This window comes from Ahaetulla prasina, chromosome 5 (assembly GCF_028640845.1).
Source record: "Ahaetulla prasina isolate Xishuangbanna chromosome 5, ASM2864084v1, whole genome shotgun sequence".
NCBI lineage: Eukaryota > Metazoa > Chordata > Lepidosauria > Squamata > Colubridae > Ahaetulla > Ahaetulla prasina.
Window position 1 is genome coordinate 85,043,898 of NC_080543.1, and position 12,718 is coordinate 85,056,615.

The 12,718-nt window shown below is 43.8% G+C and overlaps 1 protein-coding gene and 1 long non-coding RNA gene across 3 annotated transcripts in view; one reads left to right on the top strand and one right to left on the bottom strand.

Annotated features, from left to right (window-relative positions):
• LOC131199188 (uncharacterized) overlaps nt 1-12,718 on the top strand; it is a 101,329-nt gene that overhangs the window by 19,390 nt on the left and 69,221 nt on the right. The window contains exon 2 of the long non-coding RNA XR_009155289.1: nt 753-1,290. This is a non-coding gene — a long non-coding RNA (uncharacterized LOC131199188). The remainder of the gene's footprint in view (nt 1-752; nt 1,291-12,718) is intronic.
• Nucleotides 11,742-12,718, bottom strand: part of GLRA2 (glycine receptor alpha 2) — a 307,323-nt gene continuing 306,346 nt past the window's right edge. For both annotated transcript variants that reach the window (XM_058184672.1, XM_058184673.1), the window contains exon 9: nt 11,742-12,023. In XM_058184672.1, coding sequence (XP_058040655.1) covers nt 11,742-12,023 — 282 coding nt within the window. The remainder of the gene's footprint in view (nt 12,024-12,718) is intronic.

Below are 12,718 nucleotides of genomic sequence, written 5' to 3' on the forward strand. Positions count from 1 at the left end.
CCTTTATTACTTTCTACATATTTTATGCACATGAAAGTACTGTACAAAGAATCACATAAAGAACTGCTACTAAAACATCCCAGTTGTGCTGTGTTTCATTTTTATATCTGTTTAAAATACTGCATATATAAAAACCCACTTCCATTATCCTTTAACAAAAACAAACACTGCCAATAACTGTAATTAAAGATTCTGTTTACAATAGTGGTAAACTAGTGTAGCCTACATTATTCCTTGAATAGCAGCCCATAAGCATTTTCAACAATCACTATTCATCAAGTAAATCAACCAAGGAAATACTATTCACACAGTCCTATTTTATGTGGTCAGATTTGGAGAGGAGAAGAGAGGTAACACTGAATGGTACCTGTGCTATTAACAGAAGTACCGAAGTGGAGATATCATCATGCAGCACTTTCGGGCAAGGTATTCATATTTACTTTTTAAAAAATTTATACCTCAAGAGAGGACAGCTCAACATTCACAGAATGTTGTAGTTTTGTAGTTTTGATTTTCTGATCATTTAGTTAAGTATTTATATTACTGAAAGAGATTGGCAGGTACAAACACTCTTGCAACCTGATGTCATCCAGGTATGGTTTAACTAAAAAATCTGGAATTTCTAGCTGGAAGCCATGCTAGCTAAGGAATTCTAAAAGTTTCAATCTTATATCTAGGCAAAGAGTGTCTGTTCATTATTGTGTATCACTGTGAGCTCTGATGCTTCCTGTTCTGTACTTGTTGTGACCCAGGTTCCTGGACCCGGACTCCTGGACTCGGATGATTCAGAAAGTGAGGGAGAAGACCTGGCAAGCCCTGCTTCTCTTGAGCCCTCTCCCTCCCTGGCACCCACTCAAAGGGAGGAGGAGGGGCTGGCAAGGCCTGATTCTCTGGAGCCTTCTTCTGATTTGGCAACGCCCCAAGAACAGTTTTGGAGTGATGCAAGACTGCGCAGACGTGACCGGCGTGCGCAGCAGAAGCAGCGTTGGGATAAAGCCAAGTCATAATTGTCATGCAGTGACATCTGCAGAGACTATAAATAGGAGGCGGGACTTCCTGGTTTTTTGTCTTGGACAAAGCAATGAATTTGCACGGGCAAACTGTATCAATGGAGGGAAGAATATATTCGTGAGTAATTCTGGCCTTATCTATAATTTCCTCGTTATCTCCAGAAACTTGGCAGGCCCATGGGTAGACGTGGCCAGGACATATATCTATGTAAATAAAAGGAGAAAAGGAGGCCTCTGACTGACTCTTTGCTGGGAGTATTGGGGGGAGGGAAACAGAACAGTACTTAGGACAACCAAGTAGGGTCTGAGGCTTGGTCAGCAACAACAACTGCAACGAACGAACTTAGAGAAACTCCTGACAGAACAACTACTCCTTTTTTTTTGTGTGACAGCTGCTTGACTGAAACTGGCTGTCACGTCGGGGAACCAATCAGAACAAACCCTGTCTCCCGCTCTTTTAGCTAGCCACGCCTCAACCAATCAGCGGCGGCTAGCAACAGGCCTGTTTTCCTTGGGTCATATCCCCAAAGACATAACACCCTTCACCCCCCAGATGGCACATGCGTAGTCCGCGAGATACGCTGGGCGTCGCTGGCTCCGCCCCGATCGTCTCAATTCTGGGGCCAACGTCACTGGGGTATGAGGAGCCGGACTGTCATCCATGCAAACGGTCGGAGACTGCGTATGTGGACTGGGAAAGGGCCTAGGCATCGCTGGAGTAACGGGGACTGCAGGTAAGGCAGCCGGCGAGAATGCTTCAGAAGCGGGAGCCTGTGTTGTTCCTGGTAGGGCAGCCGAGCCCCAAGGAAGGCTGTTGAGTGGCGTGGTGGTGGTGTCATGATCAAGGCGTGGATCGGCCGGCCCTGTGACTCTCCGGCATAGCTGGTTTATATGGTGGCGCCACTGGCGTCCATCTTCCAGTTGGACCCTATAGGAATAGGGCCCGGTTAGTTGAGCGATGGTGCCCGGAAGCCATCTGGTGTCAGACCCAAAGCTTTCTGTGTAAACCAGGTCCCCTACCTGGAAGGTCTTGTGAAGGAGACTTGAGTGACTGGGCATGTTGGATGCAAAGCTTGGGTGTAAGCAGTCTAGGGTGGTCCGTAAACGTCGACCCATCAACATTTCGGCTGGGCTGCAGTTGGTTTCTGGGCATAGAGTGGTATGTTGTGCCAATAAATATTGGCATATTCTCCAGTGCCAATTTGAAGGACCCAGGCGGTTCAATGCCTTTTTAGCGGACCTAACGGCCCTTTCCACCTGGCCTTTTCCCACTGGATGGAAAGGAGCTGTGGGGGCATGGCGATTGCCAAGCCGCACCAAAAACTGCTTAAAGGGTGCCGAGGTGAACTGGACCCTGTTATTGGTGACAATGACATCGGGCAGCCCGTGAGTGGCGAACAGGCCTTCTAAGACTCTGATGACGGCCCCCCGCCGTAGGAGATGGTGTTAGAGTGATGTCTACCCACTTTGAGTAGGCGTCGACTAGAATTAAGAAGGTCTGGCCCAAAAAAGGTCCCGCAAAGTCCACATGGAATCGTGCCCAAGGGGTTCTGGGAATCTCCCAATCCCTGACAGGAGCGGCGGCCAGTGCTGGTCTGGAGGCTTGGCACTGAGGGCATCTTGCCACCCAGGCCTCGACCTCCTGATCCATACCCGGCCACCAAACATAACTGCGCCCCAGGGCTTTCATTCGCACTATTCCTGGGTGGGCGTCATGTAAACAAGCCAAGATACGGGTACGCAATTCGGGAGGAACTACCACCCGATTCCCCCACAAGAGACACCCCTTAAGGACAGACAGTTCACACTGCCGGCGGGTGTATGGAAGGAAGTCGGGAGCCACTGGCTCCCGTGGCCATCCCCTGCGCACCCAGTCGATTACTTTAGACAAAACAGGATCCTTAGCAGAGATGTTCCCTATATCAGTGGCGGAGATAGGGACATCCAGGTCCTCAACAAGGAGGACCATGGACGTCAGGGCCGGATCGGAATCAGTCATAGGCAGAGGGCAACGGCTGAGTGCATCTGCATGCCTAATAAATTTTCCTGGTTTGTATAACAGTTTATAAGAATAGGCGGCAAGGAACTCCACCCATTGGGACATGCACGGGGGGCAGGATTTGTGGGGTTTGGCGGTCACCTGCCAGCAACCCCAACAGTGGTTTATGGTCGGTGACAAGATAAAAGAACCGACCATACAGGTAGTCATGGAATCTCCTGACTCCAGCTACCGCAGCTAGGGCCTCCCGATTGAGCTGACTATAGTTTCGCTCGGGAGCTGATAACATGTGTGAATAGAAAGCGATGGGTGCCTCTGAGCCATCTGGAAGGAGATGGCTCAGAACAGCGCCAACGCCATAGGGGGAGGCATCGCATGTTAGTGACAGTGGTAGACAGGGATCGTACTGCACAAGAATGGCAGCCGAACTAAGGGTGTCCTTAACAGCCTGAAACAAGGCAGCTGCAACACAGTCCCAATGCCATGGAGCCTTGGAATCCAAAAGCCTATGGAGGGGTTCGGCTAAAGAAGCCTTATGGGGCAAAAAAATGGCGTAAAAGTTAAGGAGCCCCAGGAATGCTAGAAGTTCCACCTGGTTACTAGGTGCTGGGGCATTTCTAATAGCCTGTACCTTAGACGGTGCGGGGTGGATTCCCTGGGAATCCACCAGAAATCCTAAAAACTCCACCTGCGGAACTCCAATACGGCATTTCTCCCTCTTCAACTTCAATGCCGCAGCTCGGAAACGGCTAAGGATGGCCCTTAATCGTTCGACGAGTTCTGACTGGTCAATGGCCGAGATCAGAACGTCGTCGAAATAGGGCACAACCCCCGGAAGGCCCTGGAACAGCCCGGGGGCTATGCTGACCCTGAACTGCAGGCGGTTGCACTTAAAAGCGCCCCGTGGGTGACAATCGCCTGAGCCACGGCGGTTGGTTTATCCACCGGGAGCTGCTGATAAGCCTGGGTGAGGTCCAATTTAGCAAACACCCGCCTCCGCCCTAATGAGTGAAGGAGATGTTGCACCACTGGGACTGGGTATGGGTGATCCTGCAGGGCCCTATTTATGGTACACTTGTAGTTGGCACAGATCCTAATGGATCCGTCCGGCTTCAAGGGGATCACTATGGGTGTCTTCCAATTCGAATGGTCAATAGGTTCGAGGACTCCCTGTGCAATGAGTCTATCAAGCTCTTTGTCAACCCTAGGACGGAGCGCTAGCGGCACCCTCCGTGGCTTGAGGCGTATAGGCGCTACTTGGGGGTCCAAATTAAATGAAATAGGCCGACCAGTAAATTTACCCAAACGGCCATCAAATACATCGGCAAACTCGGAAAAAATTTTGGTTGCAGTGTCCAGGACAGTAGCGTGGACCCCAGAAACATCCAGGTGCAGGACAGCGAACCAGTCTAATCCCAAGAGACTTGGGAGGTTGTCCCTGACCACTATGAGAGGCAAACGGCCAGAGAAAGACCCATAGGAGACCTGAAAGGAAGCACAACCCAATGTTGGGATGGGGTTGCCCTGATAGTCTCGTAAGGTGGAAGGTCCTACCGGGCCAGGAAGGGACGCCCGGCAGACTCTCGAGAGGTGACCCTTTCAGCCACATCGGTGGCAAATCGCCATCTTAAACGTGCAATTTGAGCAGTGGTGGTCTCCCCCGCATCCCAGGCAAACACCCTGCATACCTCTCAAGTCGCGGTTCCACTCAACCTTCCAAGTCTTTTTGAGGCGGCTCACCCCCTCATTTTCATCAGATGGTACGTCGCTGTCCGAGTCTCCATGATGGATTGACTGCAGATTCCTGTCGGCAGCGGTCCCAGTGTGGAAATGCTGGATCTCTGCTGCCGACTTTTCCGACATCTCAGAGGCCCGCGCCTCGTCTATGGCAACCTGAAGTGTCACTTCGGCGCGAGCCAGCAAAGGACGCTGCAACTTCAGATCCCGGACTCCAGTAATCAATTGGTCCAGCAGCATTTCGTCCAAATCGTGGAACTCGCACTGCAGTGCAGCGTCTCACAGGGAAGCTACATAGTCGTTAATAGACTCTCCCACACCTTGGAAACGCTGTCTGAACGCATGTCGCCTTGCGACGCGGGAAGGCCGCGGAGAGTAATGGGCCCGAAGTTTATCCAATAAGGTGTCCCATGGCACGGAGGAGACTGGTTGCGGGGCGGTGAGAGCCCTAGCAGTTGCAAAGACGGCCACAGGAACTCAAAAAAACCCCGCGCTTCCTAGCACTTGAGAGCTCGGACAAATCATTAGCCAGAAGAAAGCATTCAAAATACTCCAAAAATGCTTCCCAGGTTTCGCTCGCAGGCTCAAAAGGCAAGAAAGTTGGAAGGGTAGTTGCCATCACGACAAATTAGGCCTTACGAGCAATCTTACTGACCGTCACCTCTCGAAGAACTCTCCCAGTCCTCATCGCCAGTGTTCTGTACTTAGGACAACCAAGTAGGGTCTGAGGCTTGATCAGCAATAACTTGTTTATTGATGAAAGTTCATAACAACAACAACTGCAACAAACGAACTTAGAGAAACTCCTGACAGAACAACTACTCCCTTTTTTTGTGTGACAGCTGCTTGACTGAAACTGGCTGTCACATCAGGGAACCAATCAGAACAAACCCTGTCTCCCGCTCGTTTATCTAGCCACGCCTCAACCAATCAGTGGCGGCTAGCAACAGGCCTGTTTTCCTCGGGTCATATCCCCAAAGACATAACACTTCCCACAAGTGAATTCTGGTACTAGCTGCATCATCGGTCTTTCATTTTTAATATAGGTAATCCTCAATTTACAGCCACAATTGGGATTGTATTTCTGTTGTAAGTCATTGTGGTTGTAAGGTGACTAGGATGTAATTTTACAACCAATTTTACTGTGATCATTAAGAAAATCGCATGGTTAAGGTTCCATCATGGCAATTTTTTTGCTGGAAATGGTGATCATATCATTTCAGAATTCCACAACTGGTTTTTAATGTGAGCCAGTTGGCAAGCACCACAACTGTGACCACATGATGTAGGAAAGGTAGTTTTTCCCAAGGCTGTCATACTTTTGAACTGTTGTTAAATGAATGGCTGTAAATAGAGGATTACCTAAAAGGCCTGCTGTCTCAAGAGTGGCTATGTACTTGGGCTTCTCAGAAGAACGATATTTCCTTTTCTTTATGTTCTGGAAATCCTTTTTCTGTTTTCAAATGAAAGATTCCCAATTTGTAATTGCCCATTAATGGGAATACCTGACATACCTGAGCTGAAAAAGTATCATAAAAGAAATACTAAAAATTCTTAACATCCATAGTTTTGCACTCTAGATAGGATACTCCTGCTATCACAAATGCATTTTGTTTTAAAATTCTTTGGGTGGTATTAAATGTATCAGACTCCTTTTCTCTAGTTTGTTTCCAAGCCAAGTATTCCATATCAATCAATCAAACTTTTATTACACGGACCAGAATTAAAAATTAAAACATTAAAATAATAAAATAACAAAACAAAACATGATATAATAGCATATTACATAAAATTCGCTGGATGATCAGTGGAGTTCAAAGAAAATATTCAAAGTTATCCAGTAGCCTTGGATGGGCAGATGTAAAGAATGGCTCCTTGTCTTGGAATGGAATGCATTAGTTAATTACAAATAAATGTTTCCTTAGAATTAAAGGAATTCTGTTCAACATCTATATGAAGCCGCAGGGTGAGGTCATCAGTGGTTTCGGGGTGAGTTATCATCTGTACGCTGACGACACGCAGCTGTACTTTTATTTATTTATTTATTTATTAAATTTTTATACCGCCCTTCTCCCAAAGGACTCAGGGCGGTGTACAGCCAAAAGATAAAAAACAAAAATGTACAATTAAAATGACAATTTAACTTTTTCACCCCGGACCACCCCAACGAAGCTGTCGAAGTGCTGTCCCGGTGTCTGGAAGCCGTACGGGTCTGGATGGGGAGAAACAGACTCAAGCTCAATCCCTCCAAGACGGAGTGGCTGTGGATGCCGGCACCCCGGTACAGTCAGCTGCAGCCGTAGCTGACTGTAGGGGGCGAGTTATTGGCCCCAATGGAAAGGGTGCGCAACTTGGGTGTCCTCTTGGATGGGCAGCTGTCGTTTGATGATCATTTGGTGGCCGTCTCCAAGAGGGCCTTTTACCAAGTACGCTTGGTCCGCCAGTTGCGCCCCTTCCTTGACCGGGATGCCTTATGCACGGTCACTCATGCTCTTGTCACTTCCCGTTTGGATTATTGCAATGCTCTCTACATGGGGCTGCCCTTGAAGTGCACCCGGAGGCTGCAGCTAGTCCAGAATGCAGCTGCGCGGGTAGTAACGGGAGCCACTCGTTGCTCCCATGTAACACCACTCCTGTGCAGTCTGCACTGGCTTCCTGTGGTCTTTCGGGTACGCTTTAAGATTTTGGTTACCACCTTTAAAGCGCTCCATGGCTTAGGGCCCGGGTACTTACGGGACCGCCTGCTGTTACCTCATGCCTCCCACCGACCCGTACGCTCACACAGAGAGGGTCTTCTCAGGGTGCCGTCCGCCAAACAATGTCGGCTGGTGGCCCCCAGGGGCAGGGCCTTCTCTGTTGGAGCTCCTAGGCTCTGGAATGAACTTCCCCCTGGTTTACGTTAAGTGTCTGATCTTCGGACTTTTCGCCGTGAGTTGAAAACGCACCTATTTATTCAAGCGGGACTGGCTTAAAAGTTTTATTAAATTTTAATTGGGGTTATTTATATTTTAAGGGTTGTTAATTGTTTTAAATTTTCGGCCACCCTATAATATGTCTTGTTTTAATCTTGTTTTTTAATGTGTATATTGTGTATTTTAAATGGCTGTACACCGCCCTGAGTCCTTTGGGAGAAGGGCGGTATAAAAATCGAATAAAATAAATAAAAAATAAATAAATAAAGCAGATGCCACTTCATAGTTAAACAGATATATCTTTATGTCGAGTTAAAACAGGTATGTTTTTCTATGCATAGGATATATATCTTCCTTTACATGGGTTTTGCTACATCATGGCTTATTTATTTACTGGAGCCAGCTTTTATACCACTGGTGGGTTTCTACCGGTTTTTCCCAGTTTGGGCAAACCGATAGTGGCAGCAGTGGCAGGCTCTGGTCACCTGCCCAGACATCATCATGGATGTTCTGCGCATGTGCAGAAGGTTCTGCGCATGTGCAGAAGGTTCTGCGCATGCGCAGAAGCATCATGCGTGAGCTCAGAGTTCCGAACCAGTAGTGAAGGTAAGTGAAACCCACTACTGCTTTATACAATGGCATTTTTTAATTTAAACTTATTGTAAACATATAAGAAAAATATTCTAATAATATGATAGCCATAACGGGGCTCCCATGTTTCTCATTGTAATTGGGAAGGCTTCTTAAGAGGACATAGTTTATATATTTTTTAATATATTTTTTATTTGAATTTATATCCCACCCTTCTCCGAAGATTCAGGGCGGCTTACAATGTGTTTAGCAATAGTCTTCATCCATTTGTATATTATATACAAAGTCAACTTAATTGCCCCCAACAATCTGGGTCCTCATTTTACCTACCTTATAAAGGATGGAAGGCTGAGTCAACCTTGGGCCTGGTGGCAGTAATTGGGCAGTAATTGCAAGCAGGTGTGTTAATAACAGACAGACTTAGTCTGCTGAGCCAATATTGTTGCACAGTTGGAGGGAACAAGTAAATATGAACATCAGAGTGAGTAAATGTCCCCTCTGCAGATGCTGAGACCTTTGGTAAAAAATCTATATACCATATTTTTCAGAGGATAAGACACACTCCCCCCCCAAAAGAGGGTGAAAATTTGGGTGCATCTTAAACACCGAATGTAGCCCTGCCCACCCGCTGGAAAATGGGGCATGCAGAGATAGCAATAGGCTATGGCAATCCCTGCAGCCTAAAACAACTGATCTTCGGAAGGTCGATCCAACTGACAGTCAGATGCTTTTGCTAATCAGGTTGTGCTGAAGCTGAAGCTGAAATGGGCTGTTTGCTGCAAGAAGGCAAATTGCTGGGAGGCAGATTTTTTTTCTTGTGCTAATCAGGCTGTGCTGAAGCTGAAGCTGAAACAGGCTGTTTTCTGCAAGGAGGCAAATTGCTGGGAGGCAGAGGCAGATTTTATTTCTTGTTTTCCTGCCCCAAAAAGGTAGGTGCGTCTTATAGTCCAGAGCATCTTATACTCTGAAAAATACGGTATACTTGCTTCAAACTGCATTCAGGGTTCTTTCAATCTTATGGGAGGACCTACCTTTGTTCACCTGAATAAACATGTTTCATTTATTAAGAGAGATCTGGACTCCATCTCTTTGTTTGCACCAAGACACACCTGATCCCTACTCAACACTCTCTGCCAATTTACCACAAGAAAACTCAATGGGAAAATTGACAGGAAGCTGGAAGTCAACTCCCATTCTCACTAAAGAAGCTTCTTAGATGAGAAGCAAAATGTCTTCAAGGAAAAAATTCGTCGCCTTCGACAGGATCTGGGTTTAGCATATAAAATCATCCGTTGTAATGTCCTTCCTGTCAATGACTTTTTTAGTTTCAATAACAATATCACAAGAGCTACCAACAGATTTAAACTCAATGTCAACCGCTCCAATTTAGATTGCAGAAAACACGATTTCTGTAACAGAATTGTATATGCTTGGAATGCATTACCTGACTCTGTGGTTTCTTCTCATAACCCCAAAGGCTTTACTCAAAAACTGTCCACGGTTGACCTCACCACTTTCCTAAGAGGACTCTAAGGGGCGTGCATGAGAGCACAAACGTGCCTACCGTTCCTGTCCTATTGTTTCTTCCCCTATGTATATATATGTTTATAGTACCTCGTTTCTCCTCATATATACGTTCATATATTATATAACCCTTTATGCAACGCTTGTATATATTGTTACGACAAATAAATAAATAAATAAAATAAAAATAAATAAATAAATAAAAAACAAAGTCCAGTTGCCTTTTGAAAATGTTGCCTTTGGGACAACCATAATCTGGATAACTGATAACTGAGAGATAAATGAGACACTCCTATTCTCACTTTTTTTTTGCCTACCCATAGTCATTCTGTTACTCTATTTAACGTAAGGAAATGTCTCTGAAACAATAACCCTACTTGCCATAGAAAAGTCAAATTTTAAAGTGTACATTTCAGGAAGTAAAGTCTTCCTGAAGTAAAGGCTTCAACATTTATAATTCCCAGAATTCTTTGACATTTTGATACCAATTAATAAGATATGAAACAAATCATTAGTTTGTATTTTTCTATACTTAAAAAGACACTTGTAAGATATTGGGAAGAGGTTTTCTATATATTTGATGGTTTACACATTGTATTTTTTTTAATGAGAAAAGCAGTAATTTATTTCATTAATTTATATGCCACTTCATTTCCAAAGATTCCAAGCGACTTATAAGTTATCAAATATAAAAATTTAAATTTAAATACTAAAATCCCTCATAACAAAACTACAGTTGACCACCATTTGGGGATTCCATAGTAGGAAAGAATAATGAACAAAAAATGAATTCTACACTTAACTTTATTGAAATTTAACAATTATTTTTTTCTGTAATAAATTTTTACAGCAAAAGTAAAATCTTAATATTTCCTTTGTTTTAAATATTACAGGTTTTTTTTCTGGGTAAGCAAAAATACCTCAATTTTCTGTTTGCTTTTTTAAATTGTTTTCATATGTACTTTAAAACACATAGCAAGGATTTAAACCACATAGCGCTGGCACCAAAAGGTTAACAGGTTATGAAAATCACAGTACAGTTTAAAACTCTTTAGTAAGTTAATGATATTTAAAATGACACCCACCTGGTTTTTTTTTAGTAACGATATAAAGTCAAGGTCTTTAAACAAGTCATGTTTACCTACAGAGTTATCAACTCGCAACTACAAGGAGATCAGTAATAGAAATTCAATGCTAAACTGAGCTACTCTTGGACACAAATTCTTAACCAACAATATGGTGTAGAATTATGACAGGTAAAGTACGGTTTGGCACCTTATGCTGCATGTAGTTAATTTTTTAAAAAAAACTAAATTGAAATAAGTGCACCATTTTAAATAAGAACATTATCCATAGCACAATCCATTTCTGTAGATGAAAGCAGTGAAATTAATTACAGTCTATGCAAGTTCGACCTCAGTTCTAAGAAAGCAAGAATATTAAAATGTACACCCATAAAGATAATAAAGTATAAGGCTCTTCTTCCCATGCCCTATTAGTAGAAATAATTTACCATTGACAAAGGGACTTCTGGGCTAACCATTAACTACAGAGATTAATGGAATGCAGCTTGTAGTATAGATACTTGTTTCCTAAAGGAAAGCAATGTTACCCTGAAAAATTTTTGGTCCTCTTAAAACTCACTGCAGTGCAGTTATTACAGATAATCCCATGACAGATGCTTTTAAGAATTCCTTAAGTAGAGCTGAAACACACTGACAACTCAGAACAAATGTGCCCTGTGTGTGTGTGTGTGATCTTGACAAGAATACTGGAAGAACCACATAGAGAGTACCTTTTCATTTTGCAATCTTATCAATGTAACTTATTTTGTGCAATGGTTACTGTTCCCCATTACTTGTTTAGCATCACAAGACAACAAACCTTCAGTGCCAAGGACAAAAAAAGACACTTCACTATTTACAAGAAAGTCACTTTGGCTAGAAAACCCAGCTTGCAAAGAGTTACTTATTTTTTGTGAATATCCTCATGACGTATAATTTTGTAAGTGATCCAGTAAAATATGTTGAAGATGAGAAAGGCAAGTGGGAAGGCAGCTCGGGATATTGTATCAATCCTTTTGGCACGGTCCACAAATTTCTTTTTGATGGAATCTGAATCTTTTGGCATGGGAGGTGGTAGAGCATTGGGAGGTGTAGCTTTGACTGTGGTACCATCTTTTACCTGTAGGCAGTGACCCATCCCATAGCCACCAAAGTTAAATCGGCTGTCACGAGTTCCATCTTCTTCCTGAAGAAACAACAACAACAACAACAAATTAAGAGAAATAACAAAAACAATCGATTTGACTAAATTCCATTATATAATATGCCTTTTGCTTTTAAGATGTCCTTCAATGGAATGGGACAACTCACCATGGCCAACTCACTGTGGGACAACTTGGTGCAGGATAGTTCAACAATTCAATTTATTTAAAATAAATTTAAAAATATTTTACTTTTTGTCATTTACATTTCATTCTGTCCCTCCTTTGGCATCCTTCCTTTAATGATTCTATTCTACCATTTCTTTAATGTTAGTGTAACTCTTGCAAATTGTCCCATGGCAAGTTGGCTATGGCAAGTTGTACCACAACCAACTGGCTGTGATGAATTAGCTATGGCAAGCTGTGCTAGGCCTTCCTTCAAGGGTTGAGGAGATTGGGTTTCTGGTTGTCAAACGGGATGGCTTTATGAAATCTCTTTGCTTTGATAAGACCAATATATTTTGATAAAAGAACAGACAGATAACTTAAAACTATATTATCTTCTTGGTGAGTGCCAGCAGTATAAGGGATGCTAATCCAGATCTAATAGCCTTATACCTGTGTACAGGTATTTTTCACAAATAGCTTGATTAATGTATAGCTAGAAGTAGATCTAATGATAATGATAAATTCCACAGAAAGCTGCAAATTTGAGTGTAATATAGCTCTTTCTGGAAGA